Source organism: Pogona vitticeps, chromosome 5 (genome assembly GCF_051106095.1).
Source record: "Pogona vitticeps strain Pit_001003342236 chromosome 5, PviZW2.1, whole genome shotgun sequence".
NCBI classification, from domain to species: Eukaryota; Metazoa; Chordata; class Lepidosauria; order Squamata; family Agamidae; genus Pogona; species Pogona vitticeps.
The window spans coordinates 178,518,799-178,538,503 of NC_135787.1; the positions used below are offsets into that span (position 1 = coordinate 178,518,799).

Sequence of the window (19,705 nt, forward strand, 5' to 3'; positions counted from 1 at the left end):
CGAAACAAAAAGTGCAAGAAGTAACACATCCTGAAGATTACAGCAAATGTACGGTTGGCAGAAAGCAAAGCAAAGCAAAGACGTATAGAGTGGACAGCTCTCTATTTTGTTTCTGCAAAACATCAGCAAGACATTACAAGCTTGAGGAGGAGGAGAATGGCACGAGATCAAGGAGGATGTGAGGGGTGATCAAAGAAAAGAGGACATGCCTTTTTAACTTTGAGGGCTGACCAGGACGTTGTAAGACAGCCTTGCCATGAAGCACAGTTTGAGGCTACTCCAAGGCGGCCATCACGGAAGAACACAGCACCTCCTGGCCTTTTTGACAGAGCGTGGTTCACAGCGATGGTCTGCATGTTTCTTTTTTGAAAGCAAGTATGTTGGTGTGTTTCTAAGACCGCCTGAGCCATTAGCACCACTTTTAAACTCTGTGATAAGCCCTTCCCTGTTTCCTATATGGTTCCAGGCCTGGCTCTGCCATTAGGCAGAACGTGACAACAGCCTCATGCAAGTTGAGAGGCGACCATGGCAGCTGTTCCCCTTGAGCCATCTGGCCATACCCTTTTTACTGGAGAGCAGAGTTCTCTCTGACTTCACACTGCATTCACATCTGACTTGTCCTGCAACTACTAAATTGGGTTGCTGCCCTCTGGGGTCGTGGACAATCATTTTCAACTGCCCATGCTCAATTCAGATTTCGCTGCAGTCCAATTCATTTCTGTCTCTTCTCCACTCTGTCAAGCAATAGGACTTTTGGGGCCAATCTTGCAAGCTGCCGTTGTTTACTTTGCAATGCCCCTTTCCCAACATGATTTAAAGGCAAAGAAGGACTTGAAAGCAGTAGAAGAAAGAGAAATGAAACATGAATTGGAGTGGGCAGTCAAGGAGAAAGGCAAACAAAAGTGATTTTTTTTTCCCTTTTAACTTACCTGGGGATCACTGAGCCGAGTGATGTCTGGGTAAAGGTAAAAGAGGATCCCTTTAGATGCCCCAGGCAGTGTGACTCCCCTGATCAGCAGAACTACCAGCATGAGGTACGGGAACGTGGCAGTGAAGTACACCACCTACCAAAAGAGCAAAACAGAAGGAACCAAATGAAAAACTGTCAAATTACACATGCAGAAAAGCAGGCCTTTTAATAAACCTATGCTAAAGTCAGATGATGGTTTGAATGCCACATCTGGAGATATGAGACAGAGTAAAGGGATTGTGGGACGTGGTGGCGCTGCGGGTTAAACCGCAGAAGCCTCTGTACTGCAAGGTCAGAAGACCATCAGTCGTAAGATCAAATCCACGCGACGGAGTGAGCTCCCGTCACTTGTCCCAGCTCCTGCCAACCTAGCCGTTCGAAAGCTTGCAAAAATGCAAGTAGATAAATAGGTACCACCACGGTGGGAAGGTAACGACGTTCCGTGTCTAGTCACTCTGGCCACGTGACCACAGAAACTGTCTTCGGACAAACGCTGGCTCTATGGCTTGGAGACAGGGATGTGCACCGGCGCCCTAGAGTCGCACACGACTGGACTAAATGTCAAGGGGAACCTTTAACCTAAAGGGATTCAGTTTGTCTCGGGGCTCACAAGGATGGCTACTCTGTCATGGCAATACTAATATTTCGTTTCTTCAGACCTTATGTTAATGCATGGCATGGGCCATCAGTCATTTCTACCCTTTTTGCTGTTGATTCTTACGAGCCTGATTGAGCTATTGAGCAAATAGTGGAAGTGAAAGCTAAGAAGATGAACCAAGACTCAGAGTTTGGACTACAGCTCCCAGAACGCCCCAGTTTCCATGACTATTGGCCATGCGGGGTAAAGTGTTCTGGAAGTAGCTGTCCAGAAAAGTAACTATTCCAAACTTTGCAGAGAATACATAAGGAAACAAACATCTATTGGGCAGATACAGTATAATGTTAAAGGCCCACACCTGGCTGGATAGCTGAGTGGGATGAAGGCTCTGAGTACAGAGCAAGAACTTGGGATGGTCAGTTCCCCACTGTGCCTTCCAGGAGAAGATCCAGCGTGTGTACTTTTAAGCAAGCTGCACAATTCCAGAGCACCTCCAGAAAAAGAGAACGATAAACCACTTTTAAATTCTCTCTACCTAGAAAGTCCTGGCAAGGATCATCCTAAGAAAGAATTGACAGCACACAATTATTTACTGGCATTAGGTGCCCCACATGGAGTAAATACCACAGTGCTGCAATGTCCTTTCTTATGCTTGTATTTTTGAAATTGGAAATACTACAATAATTATGTTGTGATCTGCCATTATTTTCCATAACCCAGGCTCCTTCTCAGCTGCCACAGCTGCCATTACAGAAAAAGCTTCAAAGGTAAAGTCAGAGAGTCATTACCATATGTTGTTTTTGCTGCTTTTTTCTGTAACCTGGTGTTCTTCTAGGTAAAGGTTCCCCTTGACATTTAGTCCAGTCGTTTCTGACTCTAGGGCATGGTGCTCATCCCCATCTCCAAGCCGTAAGCCAGTGTTTGTCCGTAGACAGTTTCCGTGGTCATGCAGCCAGCGTGACTAGACACGGAATGCCATAACCTCCCCACCATGGGGGTACCTATTTATCTACTTGCATTTACATGCTTTTGAACTGCTAGGTTGGCAGGAGCTGGCACAAGCGACGGGAGCTCACTCCGTCGCGTGGATTCGATCTTACGACTGCTGGTCTTCTGACCTTGCAGCACAGAGGCTTCTGCGGTTTAGCCTGCAGCACCACCACTTTTAGCCACTAATTATTGTTGCTGTTTATGGAACAAAGCTTCAAAGAAAAGAACTTAATACCAAACAGAGGTCTAAAGTCAGTACAAGATATGAAATGCCTCAATGACTCACAGAATTTGCAGCTCGTCTCTACTAACCTAGCATTATCTCTTTATCTTAGAGCTGTGTTTAGAGATGAGCGCACCAATTCAATGGTTCATCCTTTGGACAAACAGGTGTTTGGCAGTTTCCAGCCCCACCTCCTCTGATGGGCCCCCTCTCAGAGGCAGCGCCCAGGCTTCCTACCTCTGCCTCCTCTGAGTACTGCCTTTGAGTGGGCACCTGCCAGATTCACATTAAAATATAGCAGTTAGTCTTTAAGATGCCACAGCATCTCTCTCTCTCTCTCTCTCTCTTTCTCTCTCTCTCTCTGCTTTTGTTTAGCTTAGTTTGTTTTTTATATGCTTGCACAGTCTAACACGGCTACTACTTGGAAATATAACACACTATTAAATAACTACTTATTATTTTTTATGTATTTTTCTTTAAATATTTAGAAACAGAGAGGGTGCTTAATCTAACTTCCAGTACGGAGCCTTGATCATTTAAAAATAATACTTGAATACTTGACACCTCAGAAACTCTGGCAAGGCTCACCATAAGTCAGAATCAATATGACTGCACATTTCAAAAAGTTATAGCTCTTTCAGCTACTAGACCCTTTGTGTGTTGTTTAAATGACAAACTCTTGGGAGAAAAAAGCAAACTGGATTCTGTTCTTCGGAGACTTTATGGATCACTTCTCCAATCCTCTCCTGCAGTGTGCCTTGCTGATGTACAGAACTTATATCCATCTATCTGGAAGTCAGTGTGGTATAGTGCGTATGATATCAGACTAGGGCTTAGGAAACCTGGGTTCTAATCATCACACACTCGCGGAAATTCACTGGTGAGTGGCAACTCTCAACCATCCATTGAACATCTCACATAAATCTAAAATTCTATTTGGGTTACAGTAAATTGGAAATGACTTGACAGCACATAACAACATCATTTTCTTACCTGCCTGCCTGAAATATCTAATCTTGGGATATATTTGAGTTATTGTTTGTATTTTGTTGTATGTTTTTAAAAATACCAATCCTTGGAACTTTTCTATTTGTGTTTGTCAAATTAATATACATGTTAACCCAGTAGGACCCAGGAAAGTGGTACACCAGTGGTGTCACTTTTCAGACCCTTTTTTTCACTGCATTCCTATTTATCTTATCTTAGACCTATCCTCTCATTTACCCAATCTAGCCAGGAGGGGCGACTGAGGAGCCTAACGTCGAGGGAGGCACGGAAAGAAAAAACAAGACACCAGGCCTTCTTGGCAGTGGCTCCCAGGCTCTGGAACACGCTCCCCCCCTCCCGAGATTTGTCTGGCCCCCTCGCTGGGCATTTTCAAAAACCACCTCAAGACCTGGTTATATAAACACTGGGCACTACGTAACTTTCTCTATCATTATCTACTCTATTTTGTGTAAATGTTGGAAATTGTTATTTCATATTAATTGTTTTTATTCTGCATTTTGTGAGCCGCCCAGAGTAGACTATGTCTAAATGGGCGGCATAGAAGCTCAATAAATAAATAAATAAATAAATTTATTACAGGAGCATTCTTTTTGCAATATGTAAGCCATATATTCCACTTCATTTCCTCTTTAGAGGAGCACAAACTATTAGACATTTTTAAAATGTCCCATTTTAATTGATATCTACATTAAGCCACTGCGAGACATTGTCCAGAGTTTTGGCCCCTCTTTTCAGGCACACAGGCTGCCTGAGTGGAGTTTTTAAATGGATTGTTGTACCTTACTGCATTGAATGTGTTTTGGTATTGCTTAGTTTGGGTTTTTTGGTATTGAATATTGATACTTATTTATTTATTTATTTTATATCCTGCCTATCTGGTCTTGCGACCACTCTAGGTGGCATTCATTGATCCTTTTAGTATTGTGTACTCATTGTTACTAACCATAAGTACTATATTTTAATTGTTGTAAGCTGACTTGGGTCCTTTTTAAGGAGAAAGGGAGGTTAAAAATATTTAAAATAGATAAATAGATTAAATAAATTAAGAATACAGTAGTATTTTTCATATCAGTTCTTTTTGTCTTTGAGCTAATACTCCTTGAAAAGTGGTTTTCAAAGTTTCTTCTGCGCCCGCATCACTCTCCTTCCACATGGGCTTGACTGCAACACTTCTGCATTTTGCCGCACTACTTCAGGGACCTGTTTTGTGGCACCCACATCACTCAGAGTGCCTTATCCGCTGTCACCATTTCCCCCGTGCAAATGAAGAGCAAGCTCAAGAACTCAACCATTCCACAATGGCATTAGCTGCGCATTTCATGGGAAGATAGCTAAGCATCCTTCAGAGAAGTTGGTGAGCAGATTGACAGGTATACTTAAAGCATTGATATGTCACCCAGTAACAAAATTCTGTAAGCAGCTTAAACTTAAACATGGAAATACGAAGAAAAATCATGAAACCAGTATCAAACACAATATAAAACCCTTAGCAACAAATCGCCAAAGCTTCAGAATTTCTGGCTGCATATTTTCATTCAATGCTTTTCCATCTTGAGGTTGTCCAAGAGCAAGGAAAAATTAAAAGATTACCTCTGTTGAAAGAGTACATGTCAACAAGGGGCTCTAAAACAAGAAAACTTAGACTATTTATTTCTTGCCCTCTTTGGCTTTGGAGAGGATCCAAATGGAAATTTCCTTCCAATTTGTTTCTGGATTGAAAGCATAGAATTGGCATAGAGCTCACGGGTCACTTAAATTCAAAGGCTTGCTGTGTTAAGTATCCGGCTGCCGAGCCAGAGGTTCAGAGTTCAAATCTCCATTGTGCCTCCTGGGAGAAGTGCCAGCCTATGTGGCCTTGAGAAAGCTGCTCAGTCCCAGGGCAGCCTCAGAAGTAGAGAATGGCAAAACACTTCTGAGTGCTCTCTACCGAGAAAACCTCAACAAGGCTCTCTATAACTCAGAACTGACTTGACTGCACATGGCCTTCCTCTCATTATCAGCTGGAACAAGGATATCCTCGGCTGCAGAACTGGTGGCTGGGACTGCAACTTAGAATTCCAGAAGCAGCAGTGACCCCATTATCCTTCCAGATCTTATAGCCCTGCTTCAATCATCTCCTCACATAGTCCATTTCACAGCTGGGAAATTCATTTTTTAAATTAATTAGTTATAATTTAGAGCCAAATATCCCCCAAAGAGGTTATTTTTTTCATAAGCTTTCATGTCTCTAAGCACACTTATTCAAATGAAACATCTGAAAGAGAAGTGTTCTTAGACACATGAATTTACAGTGGACCCTCTACTTACGGAATTAATCCATATTGGAACGGTGGCTGCAAGTCGAAAAGTCTGTAGGTCAAGTCTCCATTGACCTACAATGCATTGAAAACTGATTAATCCGTAACCGGCCGTTTTTGTTCCGTTTTTGTTCCATTTTTTGTTTTTTTCTGGTCTGTAGGTCGATTCTCCGGCTGCAAGTCGAACCTAAATTTTGCGGCCCGAGAAGTCTGAAACTCCAAAAGTCTGTAAGTCGAGCTGTCTGTAAATCGAGGGTCCACTGTATTATTTTTTAAATAGCCTTATACATCCTACACTAATATTTTTGGTATAATCTGCACTTTCAAGTTTTTCAGATCTTATTAGAATATGTAATTTTAGTTACTTTTTTGGGGGTGGGGGGAGAGAATCTTCATCCTACAGGATGCTGGCCTCTGCATAACACATATACTTCTTTCCATGTCATTGTACTGCATTACTCACAATAGAACAAGAGGCACAGGAGAAGACAGAACCTGAGCCATTGATGGTCCTCCTGTACCATTTAATGCAGCCGTATGCTTGTAACTATACAAACAATTAAGGACTTCTTCATAGGAAGCATCTGGACCTCTGTTTCTTGTTTCTCTTTATGTTGCTTGGTGACATAAAGCCATGAGATGTACTAGGAGTCGTGTCCAGACAGTAGGTGGTCTAGAGCTGAGTTGCTTCTCTGTTTCAGCATCCTTGTAGCACAACTACAGTTCCCTCCACATTACCTGTCCGTCTCTTTCTGCCTTTCTCCCACATGATGCCAGGATGAAGTAACAAAATCAAGCGAGTGGCATCCTGGTACTCCCCCTCACAGTCCTCCTCCGAAGAAGGGGATGTTGACCTCGGTCACTACAGGCGGCATGGGCCAGAGCAAATATTATATGCCAAGACAACCGTTCCCAGTACCTCTTGACACAAATTGGTGTCCTCTTTTGCAACCAGCTCCAGTTTCCAGATCTGATATTGGTGCACTGCCCCTTTTCCTCTGCCACCCAGCATCCCTCTCTTGCTTTCATCTCTTCCCATCTCTCTTCTTTCAGAGGACATTAGCAGCTCAGGGGAGTGGCATAGTGCTAAACTCAATCTACACACAGAGAGAGACACATTTTTTTGTAATGTAGGTGCTTGAGGCGTTTTAAAAAGAAAACATATCCCCCAAAAAATGCAAACTTCAGATTGGTAAAGGAAGCACCATGACACAGAACAAAATAATTCAAGATGTCTGGGTCAAAAAGATGCAGGAACATTGCTGGTCCCAAGGTTTTCTGGAGAAACATCAAGCTGATATAAAAACGACACATGTTTTTATGGAGTAAATAAGCCTAGAATTCTCCACTCACTGAAATAATTTCCTCCTTCACCAGTTTTTCTCATTGCTCACTCCTCATTGCCTGGCTTATTCCTCCTATGAAATTGGAAATCTTCCAACAACGTACAACCACCTACCATTTGTATGGAGTTATGCGGAGAGTGGAGGCTAAGCACCCTTCCCATATGCTCAAGTGCCTTTCCAAACACATGCAGCTCCCTAGAATATTCCATCCAGATATAGGTAAGGATATATGCACCCCTAACTCACAAATCTCCCCAGGGATCACAGCCAGGAGCCATCGTCGTCGTTGTTTAGTCATTTAGTCATGTCCGACTCTTCATGACCCCATGGACCAGAGCACGCCAGGCCCTCCTATCTTCCACTGCCTCCCGGAGTTGTGTCAAATTCATGTTGGTTGCTTCGCAGACACTGTCCAGCCATCTCATCCTCGGTCGTCCCCTTCTCCTCTTGCCATGGAGCCATACCAGCTAGGAAATTCTGCACATTGTAGTCTACAAAACACTGCATCTCTGTATATGTGATGAAACCTATGCATCATGGACCCTTCCAAAACAGTTATTTGTGACAGGGGGTGCTGGCAATTCCAGTCTTTCTTTCAAGGTCATATCACTTTGTATTTTAAGGCATGTCCCTTAAAAGGTGGGATAAATATAGAGGCCTACAGACAATAGCCCGGTTGCTTTGGTGCAAATATCTGGCCCAGATTAATCACTGTGGTCATGTTGATTAAACGTGATGCTAGCAGATGTTTGGCTTATCTATGATCTCCTTCCCACCTACCTCTGATTGCCAGAGTGCTGTTCACACTGGCTTTATTACTAGAAAGCCTACTGTGATCAGAAACCTTGTTCTTTGCCTCATGTTGTTCTGGAACAAACATGCTTTTGTTTGGATCACTGCCACATGCTTTTGCCAAAGTCGTCCCTCTGTGACATTTGTTGGAAGGGGACAACAAGTCTGCCTCAAGTGTCGCCTCCCCTTCTGACGCATGTTTATGCAATTCCTAAAGCTTCCCCTCTGGTGGAAAAAATAAAATCCATGAGGAAACTACTGTCAAGAAATAGTCCATCGCCGGTCCTCTCTTTTAAAAGGGGCTGGTGTCTGTCTCTGGTTTAAGCATTGGGTGGCAAACATGGTGTGAGAAATCTTACTGGATCTCCCAAGCTTTTTTTTTTTTAAATACTCAATGGCTAAAGTCCAGGAGTAAATTGCAGCTGGAAAAGGCCCATTGAATCAGTGAGGATTGGACGAGTCAACTTTTTCATACATTTCATTGATTCCGAGAGCCTGCTCTAACTGTGCCTTACTACTGGTTTTTAGCCATTAACAGCTGGAAGGGGGATAATCACTGTGTAGGGATAGAGGAAGGAAGACTTGAGCTTTTCCTTCACTCCATTCCTTTAACTTAATCACCACCACCTTCTGCAAAACTAGGATTCATTTGCACCAGGAAAGACAAGTGCAATGGACATAGCTGCCCCTTTTTACCCCTGGCTGCTAAGAGAAATGAAGAGGAAACAATCGGGGTGGGGGAAATCGCTGCAAATCTACAGATCCAAAGTACTCTTCTTTTCCTCATTGCCTTTAGATTTTTATTATTTTTATTTGTATGTATGTATGTATGTATGTATGTATGTATGTATGTATGTATGTATGTATGTATGTATGTATGTATGTATGTATGTATGTATGTATGTATGTATGTATGTATGTATGTATGTATGTATGTATGTATGTATGTATGTATGGCCCTGTCTCTAGGAGATTACTTCTTGGCTTTTCTCGATGGGCAGTTTGGAGGAGCATGGCCTCAGAGGATCACCATAGGTGGTTGCTTTTAGATAGGACATTCTAACAGTAGCAGTGTCCCAGACAGTATACCACCAGCTATATTGTTCCTGAAATCTGACTGTACATACAGCCGCCATGTCTTATTTAGTCTGGCCCTTACATACTGACTGAAGACATACAAGAACACCTGGAAAAGGATGATACTTCTAGAATATTCCTACACCAGGAGTGGGCAGACTATAAGCTTGTAGGATTTGTATGTGTACCTTGTCTGAATCTACCAGAGGGAACTGGGTGCAAAATAATGGAAAGGAGGGAAGGGGAGGAAATGATGGACATGGAATTAAGGAATGGGATGCATTTTTGGATTGTGGAACCAGGACTGAATTCAATGTTTCGTATGATCAAAACCATTTCTCCCATCATTGAGTTCTGGGAGTTCCTGTTGTTAAACCATTATGAGTTGGAAACTATTATTAATAATCTAAAGATCTGCCATTAAATTCCGGACTACTTTCTGCCTTTGTTCTCCTACACTATCCATGATTCATAATAAGCTCTAGTTGTGTCTTACTATGTACATAAACCAAATCCTACCATTAATATTGACTGACATTCCCCAATGCAAATAGGCTACAGTAGAGACAGAGGATAGATGGCTGTCCTAATGTTATTGCGAAGCAAGTGTGGTGTAGAGGATAGAGTGCCAGACTAGGACTCAGGAGACCTGAGTTCAAATCTCTACCAGGCCATGGAAACTCATGGGAGGGTGGCAACAGTGGTAAATCTACTCCTTGAACATCTCATATGCCTCAAAAATAGGGTCAGCATAAGTTGGAGGTGACATGATGGCACATAACAGAGAAGCAATGCTGGTGGATGACGGATTTCACCTTCCCGTACCATTGACTATGCTGGGCAGGGATGATGGGCATTACAGTCAAACATCAAGGGGGAAGTCACACATTCCTCACCCTGGGATATAAGGATCACAAATGCACCTGTTTGTCCAAGCCCTTAAAAATCCTGTTTTTCCCCCTTCTACTACCTTAATTCTTCTTTGATCTTTTGGCCCTTCCAGAGCTGTGAGAGAGTGCTTTCATCATGTGCCATTTCCTCACACAGCACGACCCCAGCATGTGCTGGGGAAAGCAGGGGTTGTTTTTGGTCAGCACATCACTAAGTGCAAGCCAAGCGTTTATCTTAATTAGCCGGAGTATACGAGCAATTTCCAGTTTATTTACATATTATTCCAGAATTTTTTTTCAAAAAAAGAGAGATTTATTTACTCTAGATTATGTGTACACAGAATAATATTTACATAGATGTACCTCCCAATAATGAAACAAGACAGGCTAAAATATTTAAGAGAAACTGAAAAATAAAAGACAGTAGAAGAGGACGCAGTGGAAGCACAGATGAAATGGGAACTATTTCTAAAACTGTACATCCAATTTATGCTCCTTTTGAATGAAGAAGGAATGCAAGAGAAATTTTGCATAGGAAAGTACCATATTCCATCCCTATGTCCCATTCTGTCATCTTATACGATCTGAAGAGAAACCAGAGTATCTCTTCAGATCGCATAAATCTTTCGCCTTTTTTCTATCATCTTGAACACACTTCATCTTGACAACAAAGCAAAATCAGGAATGGAGGACCACCAGGTAATACCAAGCACCTTTCTGTCAGGCAGAGTTGACAAAACTGAGCTAGATGGACCAAATGATATGACTCAGCATAAGGCAGCATCCTATGCTTTCCTGTCCTTGACAAATCAGGTTAAGGACTAGGCACCATATGATAGGAAAGACATCTGCCTAGGATTCTAGTGGAGTGTTGCCAGTCAGAACAACAAAATGGGCTAATCAGTGATTCCTAACCTTAAGTCCCCGGATGTTCATGGACTACAACTTCCAGAAATTCTGACCAAAACAGCTAGTGGTGAAGGCTTCTGGGAGTCCAAGAATATCGGGGAATCCAAGGTTTTGGAACTGGGCTAGATGGATAAATATCCCAGATGACCGAGCATAAGGCAGTTTCCTTTTTAATTTTGACGTAGTGTGGAGTTCCTATGCAACCGGCTCCAGTAAGTATTTTAAACAGACTGATAGCACGAAATGATCCTTGCACAGAGGTTGGAAACATTAGTTCATTGGACTAGTCATATTAACTGGTGGATTCTGTAAGTTATCGTTTCTTTAAAAAGCAACTTTTCCAAATTCTGGGGAAATTACTGTCTAACTTGAAGTGCCTCTGGTTGAATCATCACATTCATCTCTAATGGGATTGGGTTGCCCTAATGGCATAACACTTAGAGGCAAATTGCTCCAAGTGAAGAAATCACCATTGTCAGTTACATATTGTCCATTGCACAAAATTGTGTGAGTCAACATGCAACTGACATGGTGATAGGGGCAATCTGTCTCCAAATGGTACACTATTTGCATAGCTACAAAAGAGGATTTTTGCCATTTTGAGAGAGCTGCCTCAGCCAGTAGATTTAGGATGTAATGAAAAGACATGAATTTGTGAATTATTAATTGGTTGTTTTGTATTTTTACTAGCAGCAAGAACATGAGAGATGCTTGCAGGGGTTTCTGCCTCTAGTGCTCAAATACTATGGTCCACCTTGGAGATGTATGCATCATAAGTTTATAGTTATGCCCATCGTATGCCAATCCACCTAAAATACTAAAATGTGACTACATGGATAGTCCACGCTGAGTACCATATTCTTGTATGTAAAGTACAATACTGAACTTTTTGCCATGCACCCTGATCTCATTCAGTTGAAGAACCATATTGAAATTGCAAGTCTACTCAATTTAAACAAAGGAATATGACAAGGGTGTTTACTTTCTCCCTTGCTGTATAGTTTCTTTTTAATTTATCTTGCCCTCTACTTGGATTAATCTTCTCATCCTCCAAGGTGGGCCCAACGTACAGCAATTCTTCTTTTTGCAGATGATGCAGCACTTTAATCTTTGTCCAGAATTGGTCTCAAACAATCCTTTAGACATTTCCCAAATATTGTAAACTAAATAGCCTAGAGATAAACTATCAGAAATGGAAGATTTTAGCTTCCTCTAAGAAAAACCAACTATGTAAACTCAGCTGGTAATTAGACAGTGGGCAGCTGGAACAGGTGAAACACTTTCCCTACATAGGAGTGATCTTTTCCTCAAATTTATTTTGGCAACATCAGCAAGACAGCAATTTGTGCAAAGCAAAAGTGCTGACTCAAGTAACACTTAAATTACAAAAATAAGTTGTTATGTTCCAACATTTAATGCCAAAGTAGTTTGGGTGATTTTATATGGCACTGCAGTATGGATAACTAGGGTATCAGAGAAATCAGACTATTCCCTCTCTCCTCCTTTTTAAGAAGGCTAATGAATATCTCATGATGTGTGGCAAATGTTGTTGTGCAGGCCAAGTTTGCCCAGCCTTCTATCAAGGTGAACACATGGAAACAGGCCTTTGATTTAAGGCTGAGGCTCATCTTTTCTGAGCACTTCATTCTTGCCCTACTATAGGAAGGTTATTTTAGATCCTCCTGGCAGAAACTAATAGACAGTGAGTTAGATGCTCTGGGCAAGAATTAATTAGGCACAAAGGTGAAAGAGAATCAAGACAATATATATAAGAAAGCAGATTCATCAAACAGATCTGATTAATACCCAAATATTGGTTAAGTATGTTCTCTCTTCTTTTTTGGTAGTTTTATTCCCAAGATAATTCTGCCATATTTTTTTCCATCTAATTATTCCATATTACTGCACAGTTTTTCTATATGGAAGGCCGAATATTGTCCCTACAAGGAAAATTGTTAGGGCAAACTTACTCTGAGAGAGTTTGTCCATGTCTGGATCCTTTTTCACATATTCTGTTCTCCTGCCCTTTTCATGCAACTGTGAGAAGGCATTTTATTAAATCTTTATTTGATTTATTGGAAATACCATTATCTGAAGACCTTGTCCAAATACTATTAGAAGATAAAATTTCTTATTTCTCAGTAGCAATTTCTAAATTTGTTGCTCCAAGAGAATTGAACTTCATGTTATTTAAATATTTTGGTTTTTTGCTGCTCAAGAGTTTTTTCATGACCATCTAAGGGAGAAAAGAAAGATAGAACCATATTGTTGTTTGTACCCTATCAAGAAAACATAGCTTTCTCACTAACAGCTCGACTACACAGGGAGATTGTCATGGTTTTATTTGATGTTTTCTATACCACTATTTCCACTGCTGAAATGACTGTTGTCATTCACATGGAAATATTTAATTGTCCGAATGCAGGCATCTACACTGCAAAATTTTCACCTGGATAACAACCTCCAACCCTATTAACATTGCCCTCTTCCTCACCTCGTCCCTTTATCTCTTGCTTTCATCTGTCCTACATGTTGACTTTTTACCCTTACGAAAAAAATTTATAGGTGATACAGTGCTGACTTGATATGATGACTTGTCTTAGCGTAGTACAGAACAAACTAAATTCTAGTCTGCCTGATGGGAATAGGATGGTTTACAGTGAGGATCATAGCACGTCCTGGAAATATTATATCACTATGAATCAGGATGAGCTCATAATTGCTCTTTTGTCTTGAAACAGTACTTTGTGATTGCCAGGGAGGGGTGCAGTTCATCCCAGCATGCCAAGATGTTTTAGTTTTCCCAACAAATGGGTGGAAAACAGGATTCTAAAGGAGAAAGAAATACTTTGATCTGCAAATTGTGCCTATGAGTTAAAAGGAAGGAAGGAAGGAACAAAGGAAGGAGAGAAAGGTGGTTATGTATGAAAAGCCTCTCTAGTTAATTAAGAGGCGCAGAATGGAGCGTGGTGAGTAGGTTCTATGTATATGACAGATCAAAGAGAAGAAAACACTAATGGTTTTTTCAGTTTCCCCTTCCCACAACCATTCTTTCCTTGATATTATTAGACATATACGGCAAAGACCCAACAGGTCCATGTGCTGATCACTCCCCTCCTTCTTCAATCCAGCAAATTAGAAACTTCTCCCCACACAGATTTGAAAGATGATAATTTTTACCCCCTTTCCACAAAAGAATTCAGCAAAGCCATTATGAAGGCAGTATTTACTGATGCAGCGCTACATTTGACAGAACCATTAAAAAATTAAACAATTTCTTCTGAGGAAAGATAAGAGGTGCTCACTGGAAGATTGTGTTCCCATTCTACTGCTTTACCTCACCACACTGAAGGCACTGAAAGGAGTAGTAGCCCCTGCCAGCCAAACAAAATGTAATAAACGGCCATGCAAAAGGAATGAAAATATTTGCAGTAAGATACACGCCATGTGGCTGATGGAAAATAATTCACAATTGACTGTGACACCTCCAGCTCACACACAGGATAAACTGCAGTGTGGTTGAGCCATTTACTAAAGCAACTTCCTGTTTCCATCTCTTCTGAGCTCTAAATCTAAAGCTGGGAGGAAATTGCTCAGAAAGTGTATTACAAACACACTGACACATGCAAACCTAGTGACAACAGCATATTTGTGTGACCTGGGGAGGAGGCAGGCAAGATGAAAGAGTTTATTTTATTTATTTATTTGATTTTTACCCCGCCCCTCTAGACCATGTCTACTCGGGGCGGCTATCTCTTAACCATTGTGGTGCAGAGGCAGAGGCAAAAATACATCGGTCATATTAGCTCTTAGCCACATCACCCTTGCGTACATGTACTTTGGCCACTATGCACATAATTTGGCACTGGGTTTTCAGCATCTGTAGAAGCGTGCAAGGGGCTAGGTCCACCACACAGCTGGGGTCGCCATTTTTCGAAAGGCAAGAGATCAATCCAGGCTTGGCTTTTTCTCCTGCCCTTGGTTCACATGGAGCTGCTTGTGAGATACCTGGACCTTTTCTCCTGCAGAACACACAGCAGCTTCATGGGACAGTGATTAAGGTCAAATGAGACAAATGAGCCTTCAGCAGCACTAACCGGTTGCTTTTTTTTTTTAATGAAACAAAAGTGAAGAGAGGTCTGCACAAAATGTTGTTAAAAAGTATTGTTACTCCTTCATCTGTTCAGGATTCCAGTCATGCTGGTTTCCAGAAGACTCCATTACATTTGCTTAGTATGTTATTAGTTATAGTGCAAAATGTGTACCTTTTTGAACTCTGGGGGGAAAAAAGTTTACCTTGCCTGTCGATTTGACTCCTTTCCAGATGCAGAAGTAACAGATGATCCAAGCAAGTAGGAGGCAGAGCGCCAACTCCCAGCTCACGCCCCCCAGATGTTCAATGCCATCAGAAAGGTGCAACACTCTCCTCCTATGAAAGAAACAGAGCTTGGCTTATTCTTTCTGGTAAACACTGCTCCTCCCTGGTGGCCACTTCTCCAGAACATACTATTTCTACATACCCTATTTCACAATATAACATGGTTTGCCAGGTCACAAATTTCAACCCAAGGCTAGTCTTTTAGTACAAAAGGAGCAAAATATCTTTAGACAGTCCTGTGTATGGGACTCAGTCAATCAGAGGCTAGAGTACATAAAGAGTGGAGAGGCAATCCTTCCCTCTCCGCCTACACCCACCTAAGCAACAATCTCCTTCTCTCAAGTGATAGTTAATGGTTGCATTTTTACCATTTTACACTACTGTAGCTGGAGGGAAGTTTCAGGGAAGGTCATGCTTCGGGAGGGAACAATAATAATTTTCACTGCCACCCCTTCATACCTTATCATAGTTTCAATTAGGAGCCTGTGTTTCAGTGGCTTCCAGACTTGGGTCCCACAAATCTCAGCCAGCACAGCTAGTGGCGAAGGATTCTGGGAGCTTTAGTCCAAGAACATCTGGAGACCCAAGCTTGGGAACTCCTGCACTTACTCTGGAGTAATACCTCCCACCCCACCCACCCAAAAAAAGAAAGCAACATACCACATATTGGAAACAGAACTTGGGGAAGTTACTTGGGGTTACTTAAGTCATTAGCCATGCTAGCTGTAGGATTTAGGGAGTTGTAGTCCAAAAAACCATTACTGGGTTTTCCAGTAGTGATATATGGAAGTGAGAGCTGGACTGTAAAGAAGGCTGACCACTGAAGAATTTATGCTTTTGAACTCTGGTGCTAGAGGAGGCTCTTGAGAGTCCCCTGGACTGCAAGGAGATCAAACCTATCCATTCTTGAAGGAAATCAACCCTGAGTGCTCACTGGAAGGACAGATCCTGAAGCTGAGGCTCTAATACTTTGGCCATCTCATGAGAAGAGAAGACTCCCTGGAAAAGACCTTGATGTTAGGAAAGTGTGAAGGCAGGAGGAGAAAGGGACAACAGAGGACGAGATGGTTGGACAGTGTCATCCAAGCTACCAACATGAATTCGACCCAACTCTGGGAGGCAGTGGAAGACAGGAGGGCCTGGCGTGCTCTGGTCCATGGGGTCTCGAAGAGTCGGACACGACTTAACGACTAAACATAACGACTAAACAACAACAAAGTCCAAAAAAGCAACTTTTTCAAACTTGAAGAAGTAACTATCTTTATTCCCACTTAGGCACATTTCGCTCTTCCCTATCACCCAATTCCTCCTCCCCACCTTCCACCTATCAGAAATCACCTTATAGTTCCCACTGTCCATCACCTTACTATCTGTTTCCAGTCTGCCTGAAACTGCTTCCTTACCTACACACAGGCACCCAGGTGACTATACCATTTGCCAGGGATAAACTATTTAGAATATTCCCCAACTAGCTTTTGCTGAGAAGAAATACACAACCCACCTTCTTGCCACAGCAATTTGTTCCTCTCTCATCAATATAAAAAAGCTCTCAGCCCATCAAACCACTAGGCCAGTGCTCTCCACTCTATGGCAGCTGCTCACCCTTGCCTTGGGCATGAAGGTCTTTCCAAAAAAGCTGAGATGCAAGGGGCTAGTAATAGGCGGAATCAATTCCATCACGTCCCTTAGAAAAGACCCCTTCTGGGGCTATTGGCCATTTGTAGCAATACTGAATGTTCCAGAGAAAAGTAAAGAAAAAAATCCACTTACTCCCAGAACTCAATGACAGGAGAGGTAGCATTTTCCGCCGTCTCGTTTAGAGAAGTGTTTGTCTTCTGAAATTCTACACAGTTCTCTGTAATACAAGTCGCACAGATTTTAGAACTGATATGGAAGGAACATGTAAACATGAAACAAATTCACCTTCATCAAGAAAGATCAGTGGCACAATGGCAAATCCCAAATGTGCAGCAGGAAGAATTTTCAAACAGTTCCTGGCACAACCTATTCAGGATCTATCAAGTGGTTCTTTTTATGCCAATCCCCTTTCCCTTTCTTTTGGCTATGCTCCACCCATAGGCAGCAGCCAGCAGGCATGGAAAGGAACAAGTAACTCTGACAAATATCTAAACCAATCACTTGTTAAGAGCTGTTGATTTAAGACAAGGGCTGCAGGACATTAGTCCTACAGCTGCAGGTTGCTCACTGCTGACAAATGATTTTTCATCAGATCTGTGCAGGATCATGCTTGGAGTGAAGTTGATGGAGCTGACTGGGAATCCAGTTACCTTTTGTACATTAAAAGAGTGAGACAGGGTCTATCCCAGGCAACAAGTTTGGTTTCCCACTTTTGCTCCAGGAGTCATGAATAGCTGAAGATCACTGCTATTTTTGGATTGTTTCTCCCCTACTGGCCAGTGCTGCAGATGGCTAGCGCTCAACTGGATTTATTTGTTTGTTTGTTTGAATTATATCCCGCCCATCTGGTCTATGCGACCACTCTAGGCAGCTTCCAGTATAACACAAACAAGTATAGTGGTGCCTCGCAGAACAAGCACACCGTAGAGCGATGAATTCGCTCTACGGTGACGCTTTTTCGATCGCTAATGAGATCGCAGAGCGATAGCCCCAATGGGCGAAAATAGCAGACCGAAGGTCGGTAAGTGGTTCGCTTACCAACCTTCGCTTTGCGACCCGCCGATCAGCTGTTCTGCGGCTTCAAAATGGCCGCCAGAACAGCCGAAAAGGCGGGGCGCAGCGTTTTCGCGCCCTTGGTAAGCGAGGGGAGGGCGCGAAAACGCTGCTGGAACAGCCGAAAGGGCTGCGCGCAGCATTTTCGCACCCTCCCCTCGCTTACCAAGGGCGCGAAAACGCTGCGCCCGGCCCTTTCGGCTGTTCCGGTGGCCATTTTGGACCCCCCGGACAGCTGATCGCAGCGTTTTCGCGCCCTCGTTCAGCGAGGGGAGGGCGCGAAAATGGCTGCCGGCCATTGAAAAACTTCGCTGAACGGTGAGTAAATCAGCCGATTGGAATGCATTAAACTAAGTTTAATGCATTCAAATGGCTTTTTTCTTACCGCACAGCGATGTTTCACACAGCGAGGGTTAATCTGTAATAAAATAAAAGAAAAATTACATAAAACTTCAAATAACAATTACAAACCAGAAAGAGGGTAAAATAAATAGAGAAAAATGAGGGAAAGAATCAAGTATTGACTGGAGGGAAGGCCTGAAAAAACATCCATGTTTTTAATTGTCTTTTGAAGATACCCAGAGTAGGGGCCGCGTGAATCTCCGGAGGGAGGTTGTTCCAGAGGTGAGGAGCCACTGCCGAGAAGGCCCGATTTTGTGTCTTTTCCTTCTGGGCCTCTCTCGGCGTCAGGCTCCTCAGCCTCACCTCCTGACTCGCATGGGTGATACGGGTAGACCTTGGTGGGAGTAGGCGTTCTGCCAGATATCGAGGTCCTAAACTGTTTAGGGCCTTATAAGTAAGCATTAAAACTTTGAAGTCGATGCGGAATCGAAAGGGCAGCCAATGCAGAGCGGCCACAGTAGGAGAGATATGCTCGTATTTTCACACTCCGCTTAGGAGTCTGGCCACCGCATTAATATCTATTGCAATGTTAATGGTCCTGGCATCATGGGTGAACACAAGGCAACATAGCATTCTTGTAAGAGCACATACTAGCTTTTTTAGGGAGGTGGGGGAGGTTTATTACCAAACATATAACATCCAGGTGAGATAGGAGGAGCATAGGAAAATGGTTAGTCAGATTTATCTGGGTGCAGAGTTTGAAAGCGAGGATGCCTTAAGAGAAATGGCAATAATAAAGATAGCTATCGCTGCCGGACAATGGCTCAGTGCAAACTAACACTTGACAAAATGCAGATAGACATGGGATGTATTCTGGATTACCTGTGTTCCACTCATGGTCACAACTGCCCCATGGTAGGTCTACGGTGAATGAGTTGAAGAGGTAAAACAAGGCCCAAGCCAGAACTATAATATAATAGAAATTAAGGAGTACAAGAATCACCTGGGAAGCATAACCAATTCCTGCCAAAAGAGAGAGAGAGAGAGAAATCCACAGTGAACATCTTAAACATTAGTTCTTACGCTAAAGCAGTTGTTCTCAGAAGTATTTGAAGCAGGGCCTACTTGTAAAATCATTACAATTTTCAAGCCCAGACTCTTACAACAGAAAAACCACTAGAGATTTTCTTCACC

General features: G+C 42.5%; 1 protein-coding gene across 2 annotated transcripts in view; it reads right to left on the reverse strand.

Moving 5' to 3' along the window:
- The window catches only part of LOC110076706 (sodium- and chloride-dependent GABA transporter 2), a 72,651-nt gene that overhangs the window by 19,500 nt on the left and 33,446 nt on the right, over positions 1-19,705 (reverse strand). For both annotated transcript variants that reach the window (XM_072999874.2, XM_078376292.1), the window contains 4 exons: positions 19,394-19,534; positions 17,249-17,333; positions 15,397-15,529; positions 930-1,064 (listed from right to left, as the gene is read on the reverse strand). In XM_072999874.2, coding sequence (XP_072855975.2) covers positions 930-1,064; positions 15,397-15,529; positions 17,249-17,333; positions 19,394-19,534 — 494 coding nt within the window. The remainder of the gene's footprint in view (positions 1-929; positions 1,065-15,396; positions 15,530-17,248; positions 17,334-19,393; positions 19,535-19,705) is intronic.